Raw genomic sequence first — 23842 nt, 5'->3', positions numbered from 1 at the left:
TTACTGGTATTCAGAACCATGATGTCTCTGGTCCTGGATGGCCATTATGACCAACAGGAATCAATAACTATCTTATCCATGAATTTGTCATCTAACTTTTATAAAGTCATGTAAGCTTGAAGCAAATTTTAATTGTTGGAAGAAGTATGACATATACACCACATTTCATAATGAACTCTCAAACTTAAAATTAGTTATTATATTAAGATGTGTTCTAGTTCTTTCCTGCCTGCTTTCAAAATTGTTGCACTAGCTGACCTGGGGTTCATCACTGAAGTACAAAAACTTTTCACACCTTATTTCATCCTGATGTCTCAAATCTTCATAGCCAATATTGCATTCTGCTACATCTTACATTTTCCTCTCCATTTTGAACAGGAGATGCAGGGATGATTACACTGATATTCAACCATGAAACACAGAATTGTATTTTAGATGTTTGTACCAAATTTCTTTATGATATTTCAACATTCAGGAAGGAATTCAATGTCACACTCTTCTTATTGTTCCATCAGCACAAGCATTTCTGCTTGCCAGACAAACTTAATCCCACTCTCCTCCCTCTACACGCTGTTCTAGGCAGTCTCCTGACCATCTACAGTGGATTTGGGGTAGGCATGAGGAGAAGAGGTGAAGCCCTGAAGCACTATCAGAAGCTGTGTCAGAGTTAATAGCGGTACAAACAGATTGACAAATAAACCTATAAATGGAACATCAAATGCGCACGTAAAACCAAAAACCTCACATTGTGCAGCAAATTAATATATTAGTTTGTTTTCTTTAGATACAATTCCTTTTACTTGACTTAGGAAAGATTGAAATGATGATGTTTGGTATCCCAGTCAATCTAGGAGAGGTATCACTGCATGTCCTTCCTCTCTCTAAAAGAGCAGGGCTGCAGCCTGGGTATGCTCCTGGACTTTAGTTTGCTCTGAGGGGATCATTTTGTGGCAGTGGCCAGGAGTGCTTTTTCCAGTTCCATCTGGGATGTCAACCAAGTCCTTCTCCCCAGGAATAAATATTTTTCAACAGTTAAGAGTACAGTAGTACCTTGTTTTGTGACCAGGATCCATTCCAGAGTCCCAGTTGCTGGCCGAAAAGGACGCTGGACAAAGCTCTGCATCTGCGCACACTTGTGAAGCACGATTTAGTGCTTCTGCACACGAGTGAGTGGCAAACCCAGAAGTAACCCGTTCCGGTACTTTCGGATTTGCCACGGACATTCGACAGAATGGGCGCTCGACGAGACGGATGCTAGACAAGGTATCACTGTACTAATTCCATTTTAAGGACTGTCCCAGGAGACTGTTCAGAAGTTTCACGTGGTACAAAACACAGAAGTATGCCTCTTTTCCGGGGTTCAAAGCAAGCAGTGCCTGTGTATGTTGCTACTGTGTTTCCAAGCTTGATTCACTGTGTTGTCAATGACCTAGAAAAGTCTGCACAGACTAGGCTCAGCATTCTTGAGACATTTTTCTCCCTCATGAATCCACACCTCCATGCTTTGGGAATGACTTCTAACAGCCCTGACTCACAAGAGGTGGGCAGATGATAGCCCTATCAGCTGTCCTCTACCCTCCTCTTGCAAGCTGAATTGGGGTTCAGAAGACAGCATTCTCTGGGATAGAATTTCCTAAAAAAGAGACCAGTCTTTCTCATGTTCATTTTCTTATTAATATTAAGGATTTACATACTGCCCTTCAATCAAAATTATCCCCTACAAAACTCCAAAACATAAGAAAACAATTTAAACTCATGCAAAAAAATACTAGAGGGTGCAAAATATATAAGATCAGCATATAAAACAGCCAAGATAGAGAGCGATTTAAAGATCTGAGAAATTTAAAAGATCTTTGCTTGGCACCAAAATGATATTAAGGTAGACACTAGGCAAACACACCCAAGGAGAATATTTCACAATCAGAAAGTCATCAATGAGAAGACCTTCTCCCAAGAAACCCCTTAACATATCTCAGATGGCAGTTGTACCCAAAGAACAGCCTCTGCTGAAAAAAATGGAAATTAGTACTTACTGTATATACCCGAGTATAAGCCGACCCGAATATAAACCGAGGCACCTAATTTTCCTACAAAAACCTGGGAAAGCTTATTGACTCAAGTATAAGCCAGTTCACCTTTGCCGCTGTGGAGGAGGAGGAGGAACGAGCAGCCCAAAAGCAGCCCTTTGGGCTGCTCCTTCCTCTTCCTCCTTTGCCAAGTTTGCATTTATGCGAGCAGTTCAGGAATGGAACAAGCTGCCTGGGGAGAGCAAAGAACCGCCATTCTTGTACGCTTCTTAAGGAATGGTTGACTGGGGAGAGCGGGTGGCGGCACGAGCGGAGAGAAAGGGCTTCTTTCTCGCCGCCCCCACCGCCCGCCTCACTCGAGTATAAGCCGAGGGCAGCTTTTTCAGCACAAAAAATGTCCTGAAAAACTAGGCTTATACTCAAGTATATACAGTAATTTCTGTTTTCTGGTTGAGTTGGAAGATGTTCTATGAATAAGGTGACACTTTCCTCCGAACACAATAAGTATTGTCTTCTTCTTCTTTTTAAGCCTTCTCTTCCAGAAAGAGAAGTTGTCCTACCCTCCGGATCCAACTAGAAGAGCAGAAATTACTTCTGAACCCCCAACTAATCAAACCCTTTAGAACTCTGACAACTCCATAAGTTAGCTCATAAAAAGGGGAAACCACAAGACAAAAAAACCCCCAGACTTCAAATAACTCACAACACTGATAAAAAGCTGACTTTTCTCCCTAAGGAACAAAAGACCTGACCTAAATCTCCTGAAGAAGGTAAGATCTGCAGGGCAGGATGATTCCTTCCATGGAGGAGGAGGCAAAGTTTTAAAAAACAAAACAAAAAACCTGCCCATCATGTTCAGAGGGAGGTGTCACCTTATTCACAGAATTTCCTCCAATTCAACCAGGTAGATTTTGGTTTACAGACAAGCACAAGTGAAAACAGACAGGCCCATACTTAAAAGACTTCAAAGGGTTAAGCTATGACTCTGAATTGGGCCAAGAATGAGCAGTGTGTCAGCTCAGTTAGTGAAGCACCAATGCAATATCATTACACCCAATTAGCCCAGAATGCAGCTGATAGTTTGCTGACTGCAGTTTCCAAACTGTCTTCAAAAGGCAGCTCCAAACAGGAGCAGCCAGCAGGGCTGGTTGGCACTGCAAAGCTGAGCTGCAAACAGTGGCATTGCTGCTGCTTATGGAGATGGTGTAGGGGCGAAAGGTCAGGGTGGCTGAATGAACCTGCTCCTTCAGTTGGAGTACAGTCCTATCCAAAACAGAGTGAATACAATACTTTTTATTAATGTGATAAAAACTTTGTTTTGCCATTTAGTAAACAGTTGGCTACCTTATGCATTTACTATTTTGTTTTTAAGTTAATTTGATGATGCAGATGTTTTGTTCTGCTTTAAGTACATTTAAGCTAATTTAATGTTTTGTATGCAGCAGTGGCCAGTTCAGGCAGTTGGTCCGGGCTTCATAAGCTAGTACCGTATTTCCTAAAAGCTGGGAAAGGACATAGAGGCTGAATGCTCCTTCCCTTGTACACTACATTGGCACTTTACTGTATTTCTGACTTGTATTAATCCATAATTTCCCTGGCTCTCCATTCTGGCTTCCTAACTGGGATTTTACCAGAGTTCTCCAGTACTGCTACAGCGCTACAGCCAAGAACTCTTGCTTAATACAAGCCAGAAACAAAACACCAAAGCAGCTCATGAGGCAAGGGGGTGTGTGAGGGTTTGGTTCCAGTGCACATGGTTCATGAAGTCTGAGATTATTGTCCAATCAGGTTACAAAGGCAAATCTAAAAGGCGGGGTATAAATTGGAAATACTGCATAAATGTACAACTGTTAACAGGTTGTTCAATTCTCTATTCTAAATGGCTGAATTTAAATTCAAACATAAATGTATACTCTTTTGTGGGCAACAAATAGTGCTTTTTAGTTTTCATTTTGCAACTTTAATTAAAAGCATTTGAACTTTCTAATCAAAAGCTTTATTGGTCCTCAATACAAATTAGATTTTTTTTACCTATGTGTGTAAATTCTCAAAAAAAGTCAAGAAATTAAATCAAGCCATTTCTCACTTGTAGATGCAAAGACATAAGATATATCTGAACAGTTGGTAGAGAAAAATGGCAAGCATCTACCCTATCAATGTACAGCAAGCATGCCAAACCATTACAGCAAGAGCTAAACAAGGGATGAATACATCATGTGCAATACCCACATTACATAAATCATTTAATACTCTCTTCCATAAAACAGTCTAGAGACTGGGGAAAATCCGTAAGTGAGTATAGAAAAATTGTGATAAGCAAGTGATATGTTATATTGCATTGTTTGAAATTTGCTTTCTAAAATTTGAGTATATTGAAACTATGTCATCCTTCAAATTGCTTCCACTTAAATGAATTCTGTTAATATCATTCTGTTGTTCCTTTCGGTTTTTCTTGGTTACATTCGCATAATGCTCAACCATACTTTTATCATACCCCTCACCTCCTCTGGTATGGCAGAGAGAAGACAGAAGCTTTGGCTTCTGTTTTCCACTAACAGCCGTCTCTTGTTATGTCTGTTATGTGAGTCACGTCCCTTATTTTTTGTTTCTTTTAAAATTGTCATAGCTACTCACCATCTTGATCAATTTCAGGGCAGTACACTACAATATAATAAAAACATCATTCACAGGGCCAGTCCTACCATTGGGCAGAGTGAGGTGAGTGTCTCAGACAGCATATGCTGGGAGGCGGTGGTGACCCTCAGCTCTTCCTCCCAAACGTCCTGACCATACCTTGGAAAAAAGCTGTTTGACATGCACCTAGCCCTCCACCTTTATAGCTACCCTGCTTATCACCCTCAGAGGCAGTGTAATGCCCCTTTGCTAGCATTAAAGTAGAATTTGCTACTATATGTGGAATAAGTACGTGTGTGTGCCATTTTGGCCTTTGCCTCAGGCAAAGAAATGTCTTGGACAGGCCTTGATCCTTCAAATAACACTAAAAACTGAGAGGCAATACATTCTAAAACATATCACATACAGAAAGTATTCACCAAATTTCCAATAAATCATTCTTTTTCTATTTATAAAATAATTGAATAGTAAAATAATTATATAGTTATTTACTACTCCATCAATCCTCCTATGAACAAATGTGTCCCCAACATCATTTCCCCCCAGAGATAAATGAAAGCATTGAAGCAACATTAACAAGGTCTGAGTGTTTGTACAGTTCAGTCTCATATTTCATTTGGAACCCAAGAACAACTACTGGTAATTCTCGGGATCTATCACTTTATAACATACAGTATTATTGTGTAAAGTAAACATTGGAGTAAAAATAAGTTTTACCTAGTAATCTAAATGTAGTGAAACACCAATAAAGAAACACCATCCATATGCATTTTCTGGAGCTAGGAAAGATGCCCCTGGGGAGATCATTCTAATATATGATCCTAGTGAATAGAAACCAAACTGGATAAACTAAACCTAAACTGGTACCATTCACTGCTGGGCATTAGAAAGATCACTTGATAGTGGTAAAACATAAAAATCTTTGAAGCTTCTCTTGATGAGCATGTGAATACAGGTTACAAAACAACACAAAGCTCCTTGTACAAGATTGTACTAAGATAAAAGAAATGGTCCTGTAAGCTTTCTTCTCACTTGTGTGCCTGGCGTTGGGAATTTTAAATGACTATATCTAGGCTTCGTAGTAACTTTTTAGTCCACAAAGAGTAGAAATTCACTTACTGTAAAATATATACTTCTATAAGACTAGAGGACCACCTTTTTAAAGTGGAAGAATCTCCTTTCAACATCAATCCTGAATCCAATACAAAAGAGAAATGGGGTGTTACGGTATGGGGCAGTATTCAACTAAGTAACTGCACTAGCACAAGGATTAGCACTAGCACAATGGGCTTTCCCTTTCTCCTCCTCCAACAAGCAACCTGTACCATCCCCAAATCTCCTCCTGAGGGTTGAAGGGAAACCCAGAACAGATGGGGGCATAGGAGAAGAGAGGGGGAGATTGCTCAATTGTGCAGGGTGATATATTTATGCTGACACAACAATCTGCTTAATGCTACTTTGAATGCAACCAATAGTGTTGAGTGTATATTGCATATTGATGATGCCCAAGAGTGAAAGATTCAGGAGAAATTGTAGGGTTGCAGTTCCAAAGGGGCCAGGCCTAAAACATACTGAAACAGATTCAGATAATCAGCTTCATCCAAGACTATAAGATATGTGGTAATCATCTTCAACATAATTATGTGTCCTTTCTTTAATCCAAACTGTGCTGGAAGAAATTTGACCTGTCCAATTTACTGGACATGAATATTTTTTGGGGGAGGGGGGATACTCTATTCCTCAACAAAGCCTGTATGCTCCAAGTTAGAAGAGATCTGACATACAGAAGGTTTTAAGAAATATTTTGTTTTGTTTTTATCTCAAAAGCTCTTTTTAAGAGCTACCATGTTTTTCACCACCACAAATAAAAATCTTATTCATGTACTCTATCGTTAATGAATCTGAAACAAACAGTGATTCACATTCTCATTTCCTTCATAAGCATGTTAGACATTACCAGTCCTTAAAAATATTGACTATAAGTATCATAATGTGGCTAAAGATTGTTAAGTTATGGATATCCATTAATTGTCTGAAATATGAGCCCTTAATCACACCTCTCCTGGATTTCACTTATGATTAATAGTCATCATGTATACATAATTTTTTTAAATCATTCCAGGTAATAGAATATGAAATATGCCTGCAACTGGATGAAACCCCATGTAGCAATCATGCTGACAAATCCATTATTTTCAAATTCAGGACAGCTTCCATGGAATTTCCTGACGCAATATAAATTCCACTGGAACTGAATGGCATACCAATGTCCCTAGGCTCTTTGATTAGCTGGGCTTCACTAGGCCTTTGAAGAGGCTTCTAGGCAGCAGTGTGCATTGACTATATACAAACTGAAACTTCAGAGGCCTTGAACGCTCCAGTGCATGAGCAGTGATGGGCAATGGGAATAGGTCTCATGAATCTATGCTACCTTGAATTCACTTAACAACTACAGAAGGCATTTATGGCTTCTGATCAACCATGGTAATCTTCTGGGTCACCTGTTGGGATCAGGCTTAGGACACATTGTTATATAACAGTTCCACTACTTCTAGGATGATAAAACTTAGATCGTGACACTATGGGAATTTTGCTCTGCCTCAGAGCCTACGGTTTGCAGAGTCCCTCAGGTCTCTAATTTGTCCTTCATGCTTCTCAACGTCTACATCAGGGGTCCCCAAACTAAGGTCCGGGGCCAGATGCGGCCCAATCGCCTTTTAAATGCGGCCTGCAGATGGTCCGGGAATCAGCGTGTTTTTACATGAGTAGAATGTGTCCTTTTATTTAAAATGCATCTCTGGATTATTTGTGGGGCCTGCCTGGTGTTTTTACATGAGCGGAATGTGTGCTTTTATTTAAAATGCATCTCTGGGTTATTTGTGGGGCATAAGAATCCGTTCATTATTATTTTTTCAAATATAGTCCGCCCGCCCCCCACAAGGTCTGAGGGACAGTGGACCGGCCCCCTGCTGAAAAAGTTTGCTGACCCCTGGTCTCCATGAAACCACTGGGGTAAGTGATCTGAAGATCATCAGTATGTTAAGACTCAGCTTTACCTTCCTCTTCCTTTTCAGGTTCAGGGAGGCTGTTGAAATCCTGAACTAGTGCCTGAAGTCAGTTTTAGAGTGGGTGTGAACAAACTAGTTGAAGTAGAATCTGAGCAATACAGAGGTGCTGTGCATAGCCTCAGCTCCAGAAGGCAATTTACAAGCTGGACTGGTACTTCCCCCCCCCCCCCCAAGTCTTAAGTATGCAGTTAGGAATGCCCCTGGATCCAGTGAGGACATCAGTAGCAAGGTTGTTGTTGTTGGTTTGTTTGTTTTTAAACCAGTTTTGGCTGTTATGCCAATTGTGACCCTATCTGGAGAGGGTTGATCATCTGGTCATGTCAAGAAAAGACTATTGCAATGACCTCTACATGGGGCTGCCTTTAAAGAAATTTCAGCTAGTCCAGTATGTGGCTGGACAATCAGCATCTGTAACGTTTTTTAATATATCAGCTGCACAGCATTTCCAGGCCAAAATATTTTGGACCCCAGCCATTTATTAGACAGTCTGCACCTTCCTGCCCACACTTTAAGATCTGCTTCAGAGCCTCTCTTGGGGTGTTTATAATCCTATGTTGGCAAGGTAGGTGACCACAAGGAAGAGGTCCTTCTCTATAGTGGCCCTACAACTTTGGAATTCCTTTCCATCAGACTGGTGCCAATTTTGACATTGCTGAGTTTCTGGAAAGCACTGAAGACCTTTCCTTTTCTATTGGTCTTCCATGTGTGATGTCTTACAGGCTGTGGTTTGGCTTGGTTGAGTTGTTTTTTATGGCTCTTAATATTTTCATGAGGAGCTTTACTGAGTCACTGTTTTTAAGCTTATGTATTATTGTTTGCCTCTTCTCTTATTGTTTTATGTTTATAAGCCACTTTGGATGAGTACTGCCTAAAAAGTAGCCTTAAAGTATTTATATATAAATAAAACAGAGGCCTAGTACTGTCTCTAAAATCTGGAATGCATCACTCAGAACCAAGTACAGCTGTGACATATTTTGGTAAACCCCTTCCTTTGCCACCCCACATTTAATCACACCTTATACCCAGGCGAAGCTCCAATACACTATAGCATTATGTTTTAGGAGAACACTTTAGCAATATTTTTTAAATAATTTATTCATCTTTGTTACTGGACTGGTAAACGTTGGGGACACAATATCTTTTCAGGGGTGATCCTGCTCCATAGGAACTTCCTTCCTAGGGAAATATTTATGTCATTGTTGGTCTTCTAGAGAACTTCAAAAGATATTTTGTTCCGGTCTGTGTTTTGTTAATTATAATGTGATGTGCTTTAAAAAATTTATTGTTGTTACTTACAAATTATTAAATTGATGGAATATTTCATTTTATGGTGGGATTTAAATTCTCACAAACTGCCTTGTGAGGGCAGTGTACCTGTAAGTCAGGTTTAAAATTTTATGAATAAGTAATTTATTTACTCAGGATATTGCCATTGTCTTGACCAAAGTAGCTAAGCAGATGTAATACTACAAAATATGCCTGATCCAGAAAAAAAGACTGTAGATCAAATCAATGGAAAACATTTAGGCATTTCTTAGTAATTATTAATTTTTTATGACAGCAATGCCTTCTCACAACTCCTAAGCAGTTAAAATCAATTTAAAGAGAGCCAGAGATTTAGTGCACAGTACACACAGACTTCAGTATTTTCACACATCACATACTCAGTACAATATTGTGGCACCATGCAACAACTTCATAACATATTGATGTAGCACCCTCCTCAATTGTGCACCAATGGCATCAGTTGCAACAGACAAAAAGATGTGAAAGGAAGTTGACAAACTACAAGGAAATAATCAGGAACAATTAACAGCACATCGTTGGAAGGAAATTTCAAATTCCTAGGTATCATCAAGCTATGAGAAGTTTGATGTGATGAGCATTTGGCATGACTCAGCCACAATAGGGGCCAAAGCTAGTCCAATGAACAAAGTCCAAATAACACCCACATAAACTGGCATTCCCAAATGCATCCCATGCCTTCTGCTCAGTATCCATTGATATCACAGCATTGACAGGCAAATAGCCTTGGCTTTTATCATCAATTTTCCCCACTGCTTTCCTTCCTATATTCAATCTGTCACCAAATCCTGCTGCTTCTCTCTATACAGCATTGCCTTATAATACCATTTATGCTCTGATTCATGCTCTATTCTTGTTACCACTTACATTTTCCTTCCTGAGCTTCCATTGTCACACCCACCTTCTCAAAGCTTATGCAGCCTCAAATTGTTTTAGTGACTCTCTGTCTTCCACATCCAATGCAAACTCCTTTTCCTGATCATTAAAGAATTGAATCTACTTGTCCAGTTCTATCTTTCTGCTTTTGGTTTTTGATACAAATCTGCTCAAAACCTTCACTCTTCCAGACTGTCAACCATCCAAAGGTCTCCAGCTCTTCTATAAAGCTTTGCTTGTTCTCTCTTGCTGCCTGCGTAAACTTTAAATGATTTGAATTCCCTCTCAGAAATACATACTACCACCTCCCTCTTCCTTCAAGTCCCTCCTAAAATGTACCTTTTCTATAAAGCCTCTTTTGCAGTTCTCATCTACAAACAAAATAAAATCTCAGTATGTATAGTTAAATTTGATCTCATTCATCGCTCATTAAGTCTTGCCTCTATCTCGGCTACAATATTCAGAACAGATAAAAGAAAGTACTTTTTCACGCAACACATAGTTAAACTATGGAACTTGCTTCCACAGGAAGCAATGATGGCCACCAACTTGGATGACGTTAATAGAGGACTGGACAAATTCATGGAGGGCAAGGCTATCAACAGCTACTAGCCACAAAAAATATTTTCTGCCTCCACTGTCAGAGCCATATGCCTCTGAATACCAGTTGCTAGGAACTGTAGGTGGGCAGAGTGCTGTTGTGCTCCTGTCCAGCTTGCAGGCTTCCCATGGGCATTTGGCTGGGCACTGTGAGAACAGGATGCTGTTCTCTTAGTAAACAAGATGCAGCACTCTGAGATTACAGAACAAATATCAGGACATCTTAAGAGAATGAAGTAACCTATACACTTGATGAAAAAAATGGGGGGGGGGGTGTTCCAACCTCCATTACTGGTCAATGTGTCTGTCAAACATTAGCAAATGCCCTTATCTGGAGCCAAAGCATTGATAATACATGCACTAAACTACAAATTGTTGATTTAAAATATCTATAATAATGATACCCTCTTTAATGAAGACACAGAAGTTATTTTCAAAGAGTGTAGTTTTAGAAGAGACACCAATAACTTAGTGATCAATAGATTTGCCTGTCAATTTTTAAAATAAGTGTTTGTTTAATCTCTAATTGCCAACTGCTTTCAGTATTAAATACCGTATTGGCCTGAATATAAGCCACACTTTTCCCCCCAAATTCCGACCATGAAAAGTTAAAGTGTGGCTTATATGCGCGACCTTACAAAAATTGGCTTTTACAATATCTCTGCTGAAACAGACATATGGTAAAATGGAACAAAAAATGTTTTATTGCCGATTTGTGAGCTTGAAACTGTTGTGCAATTAATTCTAATGTCATTCATCCCTTTCACTTGCGGGTCCTATCTATTACCCGTAGTATTTTCTTCTACATTTGCCATTTACGGGTGTGAGCACCTGCAGAATTTTAAGGGAGCAACTTATAATCGGGTAATGTCTTTTTTCTTTCCCCCTCTTGAATTTTAAAGATGTGACTTATTTGTGGGTGCAGCTTATATTCAGGCAAATACGGTAATGACTATCCTGTGCAGTTGGCAGAGGGTGCTTGGCTGTCATTCCCTATCTTTCACCCTTCTTTTCTCACAGTGCAAGACCAATTAGTGTAGGATTTTGTAGTGAGATCTTGAATTAGAAAACTTTCAGCAGACATCCTACAACCCTGTTTAAATATATGCACTTATTAAGTCCATAGGAGTCCACCCACCAATCAAATAAGTATACAAAGATACTGATTATTGCATGTACTGATCTCTTAGCTTGGCTGCACAGGAGCCCTCCAACTTTGCCTCAAGTGTTCCAGTCTAGATCTTCTGGGCCCTGATATACTCACGTTTCCTTTCTTTTTCTGCCTCATGCCAGCTGCTCTTTTCATCACTTTCACTTTCTCAATTCAAATTCAGGAGAGCCTTTTATAACTGGCTCCCTATATTTTGTCTTCCCCTGGCGACAACTTCTTGTCCTGATGTTGCTTTTCCCAGACAAGAACCCAGTGCATCATGCATTCCCAGTTCCTCCCAATACCTATACAATTGCCAGACTGTTATGCTAAAAACCTGTGTTCATCAATTCTTTATTTTAACACTATGACCTAAGCATATTCACTTATAAATATGTGCCAAGCATCTTTTCTGCTAATTTTGTGGCTTTTAAACTGCTTTTAGTTATAATTTTGTATAAACCCTCATATTACCTTCCATGTATATATACTCAAAACATGATTTATCAGCCACATATTACATGAATATGCACATGTTATTCTAGTCCTCAGGATACAGTGGTGAAGGAATCCGTCTGGCTTCAGCCTCAGAAAGGGTGTGTGCTTGTGCTTGGGGCACAGCTGGGATTTACACATGTAAAGGAAATTAAGGGATAGCTGGATGATTCCATAGTATTTTACATTTGGAGAAGCATAACAGATTTTGTAGAAGTAAGCAAATGGAATGCAAGATCTGTCTTAAAGTTAATAAAAATTAAAATCAATCTAGTATATGTAACTGTGGTTTGTCTGTATTTTTCTAAAAAGGTAATTTGTGCTACACAAAGAACATAAGTTTTAACACCTCAGATTTAAATGGAAGATGCTCCTCAATTATCTGACAATGAGTAAAGAGTCTTCTGCAGATATCTACTTCAGTAAGTTGGTGCACCTCAATTAAACCTAGAGATCTCCAACTAAATATAGCTTCCCATTTTGCCTGAATTAGGAAACAGTGGTTACCAGTTTTACAAAAAGCCAAATCTTAAACCACAGCTTGAAGTTAAAGATCCTAGTTTCTTCCAAATGTTGTAACCATAGATTCCTGATTTGGAGGGAAACAGGAAATTATGGTTAGTTGCCATCTTCTAGGTTTAACATTTTAACTAAGTAACAGAAGGGGGGGAAATGACCCACATTGGATGTTAACACTAAACCATAATTTGTTTTAACATTCTTTGCTAAACAAGCCAGGGCCAGGCTCATTTAAACAAGCCATGTTTTGTTTTGCTTAATGTTGGCTTGTTTTACTACCATTTCCTATGAACACCTAGTTGCTATACTGAGGACCTTTGCAAAGTCAAGCTATCACCGTATCATCAGTTCTATCACATTAAATAGCCACAGAAATGGGGTGGGAAACACAACACTCTCCTTCCAAGAGATTATCAACCACTATTGGCATGCCCCTAAGCAACATGCCATCCTAAGGGTTTCTCCCACTTCTCCCTTGATAGCTCCCTTTGTGAACTCTTTTCTCCCAAACCTCTTGCCCAGAAAACAAATGTATTTCTCATTGAGGTCATTCTTGCAATGAAGACCCTGTTACTTTTCAGTTCTGTACTAAATTTCACCCATAAATTGCAAAAACAAGGGTGTTAGGAATAACTTGGGTCCTTAGGATATGAAAGTGGGTGGGTGGATTGTTAACAAAAACAGAGTACAACAGGAATAGAGTATGGCTGGTGGGCACTTTTTCAAAAAACTGTGCAACTGCACTTCCTAAGAACGTAAGAAGAACCTGCTGGATTCCCTTCCGGGTTCTTTACTCTGCCCCATTAGATGACCCTCTGTCTCCCCTCTCTAGCTATACAACAGTAACTAGGTATATGAGCTAGGTAGCAGACATATGGACCAAATGTATGATGCATTATTAGCTCTTTCTAGTTTCTCTATTTATTATATTTCTTGACTGTCCTTTACCATAAGGTCCCAGGATAGGTTATAAAAATGAAAGACACAATTATAAAATGCTTACAACCATATAATAAGAAAATTGTAAAACAAAAACAAATCCATATATAAACAATTAAATACAATTCTATACGTAAAAGCAATTTAAAAAGATCCAATACAGATGCAGACTAGGATAAAGATATCCTTTATTGAGCGTGGAAGTTATTTCGTAGGCACCAAGAAGGCAATAGAAATGGTACCTGTCTAATAAGTAGCTGGAGGCAATTCCAAAGGGCAAGTGCCACCACACTTAAGTCCCAATTCCTATAAAATGGTATCCTATCATGCAGAGTGCAGTGAACAGTTGGGTATGTAAGAGGTGAGATGATCTTCTGGTTATCCTTGTCCCAAGCCGTACTGGGCTTTTACACAAGTACTAGCTCTTTGAAATTAGCTTGGCAGATAACTTTCAAAAGCAGCATAGTATGTCAAAGATAACCTGACCCAGTGAGTAGTCAAGACATCACATTTCACACTACGTGCAGCTTCCAGGCCAACCTCAACAGCAGCCCCACATAAAAGTGCATTGCAATAAACCAATCAGAGGATAGAATACAGTGGACAGGCTCTCCAGGTCTGGAAACAGCCACAGATATCTCTCTTACCAGGTGGTAAAATTCACTCATAGCCACTAAGGTCACCTGGGCCTCTAACAACAGATGGATTCAAGAGCACCCCCAGATTATGAACCTGCTCTTTTAGGAAGAGTACAACCCCATTCAAAACAGGCAATTAACCAAATATCCAGACTTGTGAACCACCCATTCACAAGGGCTGCCATCTTGCCCAGATTCAGACTCTGGTTGTAGGCCCTCATCCAGTCCACCACCAAGTCCAGGCACGGGTTGGCCAGCATTCGCATGGTGTCACGGAGACAAGCCTGGATCGGAAAAGGAGCGTGGGAGGAGGAACAGTGAGGGAAAGCGGCACAGCAGACAGGCAGGGGGAGGGGGCTGGGTATAGAGAACCGGCCCCATTAATCTCAACAGATACGTCCGATGATGACAGCCCTCTCTTAGAGATATCGCCAGAAGAAAGGGGGAGTACTGACGTCAGTAATAAACAGGGGGAAGGGAGAAAGAGAGACAGGAAGAGATTTACGCGTCACTTCCGAGGCACCCGGAGGTTATTGTGCTGGAAGAGGCGCAAAACGGAAGACAGCAGTTAGGATGTTTGTAGCAATGGAATGCAGACGTGTTTTATAGCTCTGTAATTAGTAAGGACAATAAAATGCTTTGAAAGTCGAGAAACGAGCCGGCTGTTATCTCACAGCAACACCAAAGGCAAGGTTGCCATGACACATGGCCTCTACTAATTCAGATGTTACAAAGAAATACAGTGGTACCTCTGGTTGCGAACGGGATCCGTTCTGGAGCCCCGTTTGCAACATGAGCAGAACGCAACATGAAGCACAGAATATGCGCTTCTGCGCATAGCACGATTTAGCGCTTTTGCGCATGCACAACACGCAGAACCCAGAAGTAACCCGTTCCGGTACTTCCAGGTTCGGCGCGTTCGTAACCCATGCCAAACGCAACCTGCAGCTATCGTAACCAGAGGTATGACTTTATGCTAATGACACTTTGACCCAAAACTGCTAAAGACCACTCCCAAGTGTGTCAAACAGATGTTAAATAGCATTGGGGGGGGGGGGGAATGCTATCCTGTGGCACTCCCCAGCACAATAGCCAGGGGACCAAAATACAATCACTCCATTGCATTACCAAAACAGTTCCTGGAGATAGTGAGATTATTATCTTTGGGTGGTTGGAAAACTAAGTCAGCTCAGGAGGAAGTCATGGTCAAGGGTATCAAAAGCCATCAAGAGATAAAGTAATAATAGTCACATTCCTGCCATCCTTCTCCCAATAAAGGTCAGAGTGACCAAGGAAAATTCAGTTCCATATGTAGGCCTGAATTCAAACTGGAATGGGTCAAAATAATCTGTTTCACCCAAGAGTATTTGCAATTGTCGCACTACAATCCTCTTTACCACCTTACCCCGCAAAAGTGGTACAGTAAGTCTGCAACTTATGCAGGGGTTACATTTCAGGGATTGCATTTAAAGTCAAAACACATTGGGATTGCCAATGACGTTTTTCCTGGGTGCCTCTCCTCTTTCTGCCCATTTTATTTATTTTAGATTTTTAAAATGCCAAGCATGTAAAGCTGAACGTGCACAAGTTAAATGCACACAAGTTGCAGGCTTACTGTATTTGCAACTGGACAAATAGTTCCTATGAATAAATGGGTCCAGGTTGGGCTTTTTCAGGAGCGGCTGGATGGCAATCTCTCTCAAGGCAGTTGGGATCCCTCACTTCTGCAAAGACACATTGACCACACCCTGGATCCACATATCCTTACCAAGTGGCAAGAGACGATGGCCTGCTTGTCTGGGCAGTTGAAGGAAGTAGAAGGAGAAAAGAAACAGAGTGGAGAACAACCCAAATGGCAGCCAGAGTAACAAAGGAGAGACAAGACCAACCATACACCCACATGGGAAGTGCGGGAGGAGGCCATACCAGACCCCATTCACATACACAAAGATATGGGGAGGGGAGAGAAATGGAAAAACAAGCCTTAATAGAGGAAAAGTTTGAGAGAAAACAGCAAATCAAGCAGGAAAGACAGACTTGCCTATGTCAAAGCAAGAACATGACAGACTGAAGTGACATGGTGCATCCTGGGAGTCACCTGCTTCCTAAGACATTATGCCTGCCTTCAATCACTTTGTAGGGCCCTAAAGCCCAACCCGACTGGCTCCCTCCCACTACATACTAGCTTTTCTGTGAGCACATGTGCATGCATATGTGCATATAGAAACACTAGCAGACCTGGAATCAGTAGTTAGTTAGCCTGGTTGGGTTCAGATGTCTAAACCACTGTGTCTTCAACTTTCGGATCAGAGCATGTCATGGTACTGTAGAATACCCAGTACATTTTAATATACTGTCAGAAATTATGGCTGCTATAGCTTCTCTTTCTCATGTTGGCAGTAATACTTTGGTCAACAATTTCAAAATAACAAACTATTATTATGCTGTCTGAGTTTCAAAATAGAAATAACTTTAAAAAGTCACACAGCTGCTCATAAATTTCCAACTCTCAACATTCCAGACATCTATCATTCCACAGTTTGTCATCTCCAGCTATAATCAAAATATTGTCACGCACATTGAATGAAATTCAATTTTTAAATGCTCATATACTTTGATTTCTTTGTTAGCCACATGAATCTCAGAAAGGAAAACTTCACTCCTGGAAGTACCCTAATGGAAACAAGTATCACCTCAGTCCCACCTACACCTTCCACAAGAGCTAGCATAGTTTTTATTACTTGTTTTCCAATATCTTTTTCACTTTCAGTAAAGAATACTTATACAAAGGACCTCTACATTAACTTTCAGTATTTAAATAAAAATATTTTGAAGCTCATAATCCACCTTGGGCACCTAAAGCTATTTTATTTATTACATTTTGAGACCGCTTTTATATATACATGGCCCTCAAATGTTTTACAAGGAAAAGATGAAACAGAAAAGCTTGAAGTATAAAAAAAAATGATTACACAATTCAGTTAACATAGCTTTCCAACCCAGAGTTTTTTATCATAATTATTATATACTGTTAAACACAGTAGAAAGTAAATACAATTAGACATAAATAGAAATATTTATCCATCCAGTTCCAAAGCTCTAAAAAACGATAAAGGTTTAACTAGTTTTCTGAACAAAGTAAGTGAGTGGGATGGCAAGCAACCCTAGAAAGCAAGCACTGTTTTTAAAATCCTTACTCCTACTAGGCTAGCCTCTATGGAATATAGAGTAGGCTAATTAGGGGCATCAGGTTGTTAGTAGTTCAGATATGAAATGTCCAAGCTATATAGTACATGCTTGCTACACAGAATACCATGATGTGCAGTGGTCCCTGCATTTTGGTTGGTCTTTGCAACCAAATTTATGGTCTTTAGGATATCCTTATAAGCACATAAGAAGAGCCTGCTGGATCAGGCCAATGGCCCATCTGCTCCAACATCCTGGTTTCACAGTGGCCAAACAGATGCCTGTGGGAAACCTGCAAATACCGTATTTTTCGGTCCATAAGGCACTCCGGATCACTAGACGCACCTGTTTTTTAAAGGGGAAAAACCAGGAAAAAATATATTTTCCTGGTTTTCCTCCTCTAAAAGGCAGGGAGGGGAACGCTGGAGGGGGAGCCCCTTCTCCCTTCACAGCGGCTCATCCCCGCTTGCTTTAAAGGGACATGGGGATGAGAGGAGAACGCTCCGTTTCTCCCCTCCTCCCCATGTCCCTTTAAAGCATGCGGGGATGAGCCTGCTTTTGGCATTGGCGCGCGTGGTGGTGGAGAAAGCAGCAGCATCCCCACTGTTTTCTCCACCACCCCGCACCTTGCACCGATCCCAAAAGCCTGCTTTTGGGATCGGAGGGCAGCGCGTGGGGTGGTGGAGGAAATCCTCCACCAACCTCCCTGCCGCCCACCAATCCCAAAAACAGGCATCGCAGCTGCCTCTCCCCACCTCCTGCCGAACGCACTGGGGGATGGGGAGAGGCAGCAAGAAGCGACGGGGATGTTGCTGGATCGTGGCAGCACCTGGCACAACCCAGCAACATCCCCGTCGCTTCCTGCTGCCTCCCCCCATCCCCCGCCGCGTTCGGCGGGAGGTGGGGGGAGGCAGCGGAGATGTTGCTGGATCGTGCCCAGCACCTCCGTTTGCAGAAAGAAGCTTCTTTAGGCGAACGGAGGTGCTGACACAATCCAGCAACATCCCCGTCGCTTCCTGCTGCCTCCCCCCATCCCCCGCTGCGTTCGGCGGGAGGTGGGGGGAGGCAGCGGAGATGTTGCTGGATCGTGCCCAGCACCTCCGCTCGCAGAAAGAAGCTTCTTTCGGCGAACAGAGGTACTGGCACGATCCAGCAACATCGCCACTGCCTCTCCCCACCTCCCGCCGAATGTGGTGGGGAATGGGGGGAGGCCGCGGAGCGAAGCCTTTGCTACATAAGGCGCACAGGGATTTTCCCTTCCTTTTTAGGAGGGAAAAGGTGCGTCTTATGGAGCGTAAAATACGGTAGGATTCGAGCACAAGAGCACTCTCTCTTCCTGTGGTTTCCAACAACTGTTTTCAGAACCACTGCTGTCCCCAACTGTGGAAGCAGAGTACAGCTAATAGCCATTAATAGCCCTCGTTTCCATGAATTTGTCTAATCCTCTTTTAAAGCCATCGAGGTTGATGGCCACCACTGACTCCCATGGGAGCGAGTGCCATAGTTTAACTATGCACTACATGAAGTAATTTCTTTTATCTGTCATGAATGTTCCAACATTCAGCTTCATTGGATATCCACGAGTTCTTTTCTCTAAACCAGGGTCAGCAACCTTTTCCAGCCGTGGTCCGGTCCACCGTCCCTCAGACCTTGTGGGGGGCTGGACTATATTTTGAAAACGAATTCCTATGCCCCACAAATAACCCCGAGATGCATTTTAAATAAAAGCACACATTCTACTCATGTAAAAACACCAAGCAGTGTGGTGTAGTGGTTAAGGGCAGTAGACTTGTGATCTGGTGAACTGGGTTCGCATCACTGCTCCTCCACATGCAGCTGCTGGGTGACCTTGGGCTAGTCATACTTCTTTGAAGTTTCTCAGACCCACTCACCTCACAGAGTGATTGTTGTGGGGAAGGAAGGGGAAGGAGAATGTTAGCCGCTTTGAGACTCCTTCGGGTAGTGATAAAGTGGGGTATCAAATCCAAACTCTTCTTCTTCTTCCTCTTCTTCAGGCAGGCCCCACAAATACCCCAGAGATGCATTTTAAATAAAAGGACACATTCTACTCATGTAAAAACATGCTGATTCCTGGACCGTCCACAGGCCAGACTGAGAAGGTGATTGGGCCGCATCTGGCCCCTGGGCTTTAGTTTGCCTAGGTAAAGGTAAAGGGACCCCTGACCATTAGGTCCAGTTGTGTCCGACTCTGGGGTTGCGGCGCTCATCTCGCGTTACTGGCCAAGGGAGCCGTCATACAGCTTCTAGGTCATGTGGCCAGCATGACAAAGCCGCTTCTGGAGAACCAGAGCAGCACACAGAAATGCCATTTACCTTCCCGCTGGAGTGGTACCTATTTATCTACTTGCACTTTGACATTCTTTCAAACTGCTAGGTGGGCAGGAGCTGGGACCGAGCAACGGGAGCTCACACCGTTGCGGAGATTCGAACCACCGACCTTCTGATCAGCAAGCCCTAGGCTCTGTGATTTAACTCACAGCACCACCCGCGTTAGTTTGCCTACCCCTGCTCTAAACTAAAAAGTCCCAAATACTGTTATCTTTTCCCATCCCCTTGATCATTCTGGTTGCCCTTTTCTACAACCTTTTTCTCCTCTATCTACAATACCATTTTTGAGATGAGAGGACCAAAACTATACACAGTATTCTGAATGTGGTTGCACCACAGAGTTGTATAACAACAATATATAAGCAATATATTATATGAGCAATATATAAGCAACAATATATATAATTTGATTTCACTGGTTGGTGCTGGGAAATAAGCACAGAAGAACAGTGTGCAATTCAATGGATGTATGGTGACTTGTAATGTGTTGTCATCAGGGTAAAGGATTCTCCACCTAGATTCATGAGTGGATTTATTAACTCTTAATGATGAAGAGGCATTTTTTGCTGGCATTATATAATGCCAAAATATTTCAACATCTATAAAGGTCTGCAACTAGCCTTCTGTAGAAACAGGAAGCTTGACTAGCTAGAGACTTTCTCACACAACAAGGCTTTATTTTATTATCTAATATGTATAGATATTATAATTATTATTATTTTCAATATTTATTATCATGTAGAAAAAGACAGTCTTTTTCTTCTACATTCTCAGCTAGGTATTTTGAATTTGAGCTTCTACCAAATAAAGGATAAAGCATGATACTTTAATAGTAGCCTATTCTCTTATTGCTGCAAGCATGCCCCTATATTCTATGGGAGTGCACTGATTTACAATAACCAATGAAAAATTCATTCCTGAAAACGAAGCCTAAATGATAGCTCTGCCAATAAGCTAAGTGGCTAAGGGCTGCAAAATGCAATCCTATATATGTGTGCCCATTAGGCCTTACTCTAAGGTAAGTAGGTACAGGTTTACGGCCTAAATCATAATCTAGAGATAAATTTACATTTTATAATTTAGACCAGGAATTGTCTAACTATACGTTTCTCAGACAGTCAAAATAAAACTGTTGGGGAGAAAAATATTAATTTCTTGTGTTGCTTGTTTCATTTAAATATAACCTGTAAAGCTGTTTCTGCATGAAGGACTAGTGCAACCAAGAATTGTCAATCAGGAGATCATTGGCATGCATGCATAAATCCCTCTATCTTCCTCTTTCCCTCAATTAAATATGCATAGGTTTTAAACAGAAGCAAACAAATCTGAAGACCTGCCATGGGATGTGAGACACTGGTATTTACAGCTTTGACAGATTCATATTCTTCTGAATTTCATATTATATTTAAGTAAAGCCTTAATATAAAGTATCAAAATGAATTATATTAAGATAAAGCTTTCTGTCAGTACAATCTGTCATAACTGAAGTCATAAATGCTCAGATTTAGGATTTGATACATTAAGTTTATTAGGTAACCAATGTCTTATTGTGCATTAGTCAAGACTTACACTTAATAAACTGTTAGTTTTCTTACCTCTCAATGAGCACAAATCCCAAACACCTCAAAGTAGGAAGTTTCCCCTCCATTAAAGATAGCAAATGTATGAAGCCAAAACAATCAAGTACAGTCATTACTTTTGATACTTGACTTAAAGTACTACTGCCACTATTGCCAGCTGATGAGTTTTCTCTCACCAACAACACTTGGAAATACATAAATTCTGAATAAACCAGTATTTCTGAACAGCCAAAGCATTCTTATTTTTTTAATTAAATTCAGAAGTATATTTCACTCTAACCTGCTCTCTCCAGAGGAGTAATGATTACCTTTTCTCTAAGAGTCCACCCACTAGGTAAATGAACCTCTGGTCTTGGCGAGCCTCCTTACAGGAAAGAAGCAAACACAGAACATGCAGCCATATCTTTAGATGAGTAGTTTTGGTTTATAGGAGCCTCTATTTTCATTAATTTCTTTCTTGGGACACACTAAGTTCTCCAAGGACACAGTGATAATGCCAAAAGGCTTTGGGTCACCACCACCACCCCCAAAAAATGTGTCCGTGTATACATATACACACACCACTCTCTTTTAGATAAATACAAAAGAAAAAGCATTATAAAGATAATATATTTACAATCATTCTGCAAAAGAGCTAAAAAGATACGTGACACATTATTCTGGAACTTTAGGATTCAGCACATGAAAAATGATATCCATCTTTCAAAAAAAATTATCTGATTGTAAACCAGAGTCCTTCTATAGCAAATTAGCTGTGTCATGCGGGAAGGGGGTGGGGCAAGCTGCTGTACTAAATTCTCCCAACACTGGAGGAAAAATGGTATCCATCAGGGTTGGTGGCCACTGTTATCCTGTAATCCTTTTTTAAAACCATTCAAGTTGCTGGCCATCACTGTCTTGTGTGTTCAAGTTCACTTTTGTCCATCTGATGCTTCAAGAAGTGTGAACACTTTTTAAACACACTTTTAAGCAAAAGAAAAAGGTGGAGAAGAGGTAAGTGGAAGAGATGTGAGAAAAACCAGCTTGCTAATTTAAAAAATATATATCCAATATTCCAGGTGATGGTTAAAGGTAAATCTCAGGACAGCAAAGCCTGAAGACTCCACTGTAAACTACATATACAAAAACACAAGATAAATCAATGAACCACAAACTTTTCCAGTTCTGCACTATTCCCAAAAAACACACTTCATTTGTCTTCTCATTATGAATTGTTTTATAAAATAGAACTTCAGCCAAAGAAAAATGCTTTATAATATTGAGAACCCTTAGGGGAGGCATTGTGATGGTTGAAACCATTTTTTGTACAATATATTGTTTATACATAAACAGTAGAGGTAGGTAAACTTTGGCTTTCCACATGCAGTTGATCTACAGCTGCCATCATCCCTGACCAATGGCCATGTTGGCTGTAGTTGATGGGAATGCCCTTTACTTTCACTATAAAAAATGCAGTACAAAACTATCTGAAAAGAAATAATCTTTGCCAACATTATTCTGTAATCCATGTTACTGGGGGGGAAACGATTGTGGTTCACAAGCTGATCAAACTCTGAATACCGGTAACTTGAAACCATTTTTCCATTATTTTACAAGATGCCAAACTTGCCATTTTAATATTTTTATCTAAGTTATGCCTCTCAAGCAAGTTTCTGATTTTCCTGCCCACAACATGCAGCAGAATGAAATGGTAGCACACAGATACAATATAAGAGAACATACCACTTCAGACCAGACAATCAATCCCCTAATTAAAAATGTTTTATGTAAATGGAACAGAACAGCAAACGGTTGAGCTAGAACTTTTCAACCTCATGTGCTAGTTTACTGAAACATGTATCCTGCCATGGCTTCCGTGGTGGGTGGAATATAAAGCTAACTAAATACATAAAAATATTCTACCACCTCATTATGCTTCATGTACAACCAGCTGATGTTAACCAGTTTTAGCACATCAATACAACAATGAATTATATTCCAATTGACAAGCTTTCTTGTTTGGTGACTTACTTGCCACAGGTTACCAAGAGAGTGCCTATTTACAAGTCTGACTTAATAAAATCAAATTATACAGCGATTAATATAAATCAGGAAACTTTTAGGTACTTTGAAACTTAAAGAGTTACCTGTATGCATCGTCTTCTTTCAAATATCATACCATCCTGTGGGGTGGGGGGTGGGGACGTGGGGAGAGGCCAGCAGCAAACACTGTGAAAACAAAAAACATTAGTTACCTGTGTGGATTCAGACAAAATCTAATGGAGTAAGAACACAGGAACCTGGCTTATCCCAGGTCAGAGTATCTAAACCAGTAATGATTAGAGATGTTCAAAACCTTCAATTGCCTTTCTTTTAGCAATTTGAGAAGGGGAAGACACAGAACATGCTTTCAAAAAGGATAGAGTGGGAGAAAAGTTCAGATAAATTTATTCCTGTTTTCAAAGGAGGGGGCTGTGCTTACCTCATTTTACTGTTT

General features: G+C 40.6%; 1 protein-coding gene across 1 annotated transcript in view; it reads right to left on the bottom strand.

Moving 5' to 3' along the window:
- Nucleotides 1-23580, bottom strand: part of DYRK1A (dual specificity tyrosine phosphorylation regulated kinase 1A) — a 57179-nt gene extending 33599 nt beyond the window's left edge. Inside the window, exon 1 of the mRNA XM_033147017.1 lies at nt 23493-23580. Within this exon, the coding sequence (XP_033002908.1) occupies nt 23493-23502 (10 nt within the window). The 5' untranslated portion in view covers nt 23503-23580. The remainder of the gene's footprint in view (nt 1-23492) is intronic.
- Between the last annotated feature and the right edge of the window lie 262 nt (nt 23581-23842).

Source organism: Lacerta agilis, chromosome 4 (genome assembly GCF_009819535.1).
Source record: "Lacerta agilis isolate rLacAgi1 chromosome 4, rLacAgi1.pri, whole genome shotgun sequence".
Classification (NCBI taxonomy): domain Eukaryota; kingdom Metazoa; phylum Chordata; class Lepidosauria; order Squamata; family Lacertidae; genus Lacerta; species Lacerta agilis.
Note: the sequence above shows the minus strand (reverse complement) of the source record. Positions and strands in the feature narration are given on the sequence as shown.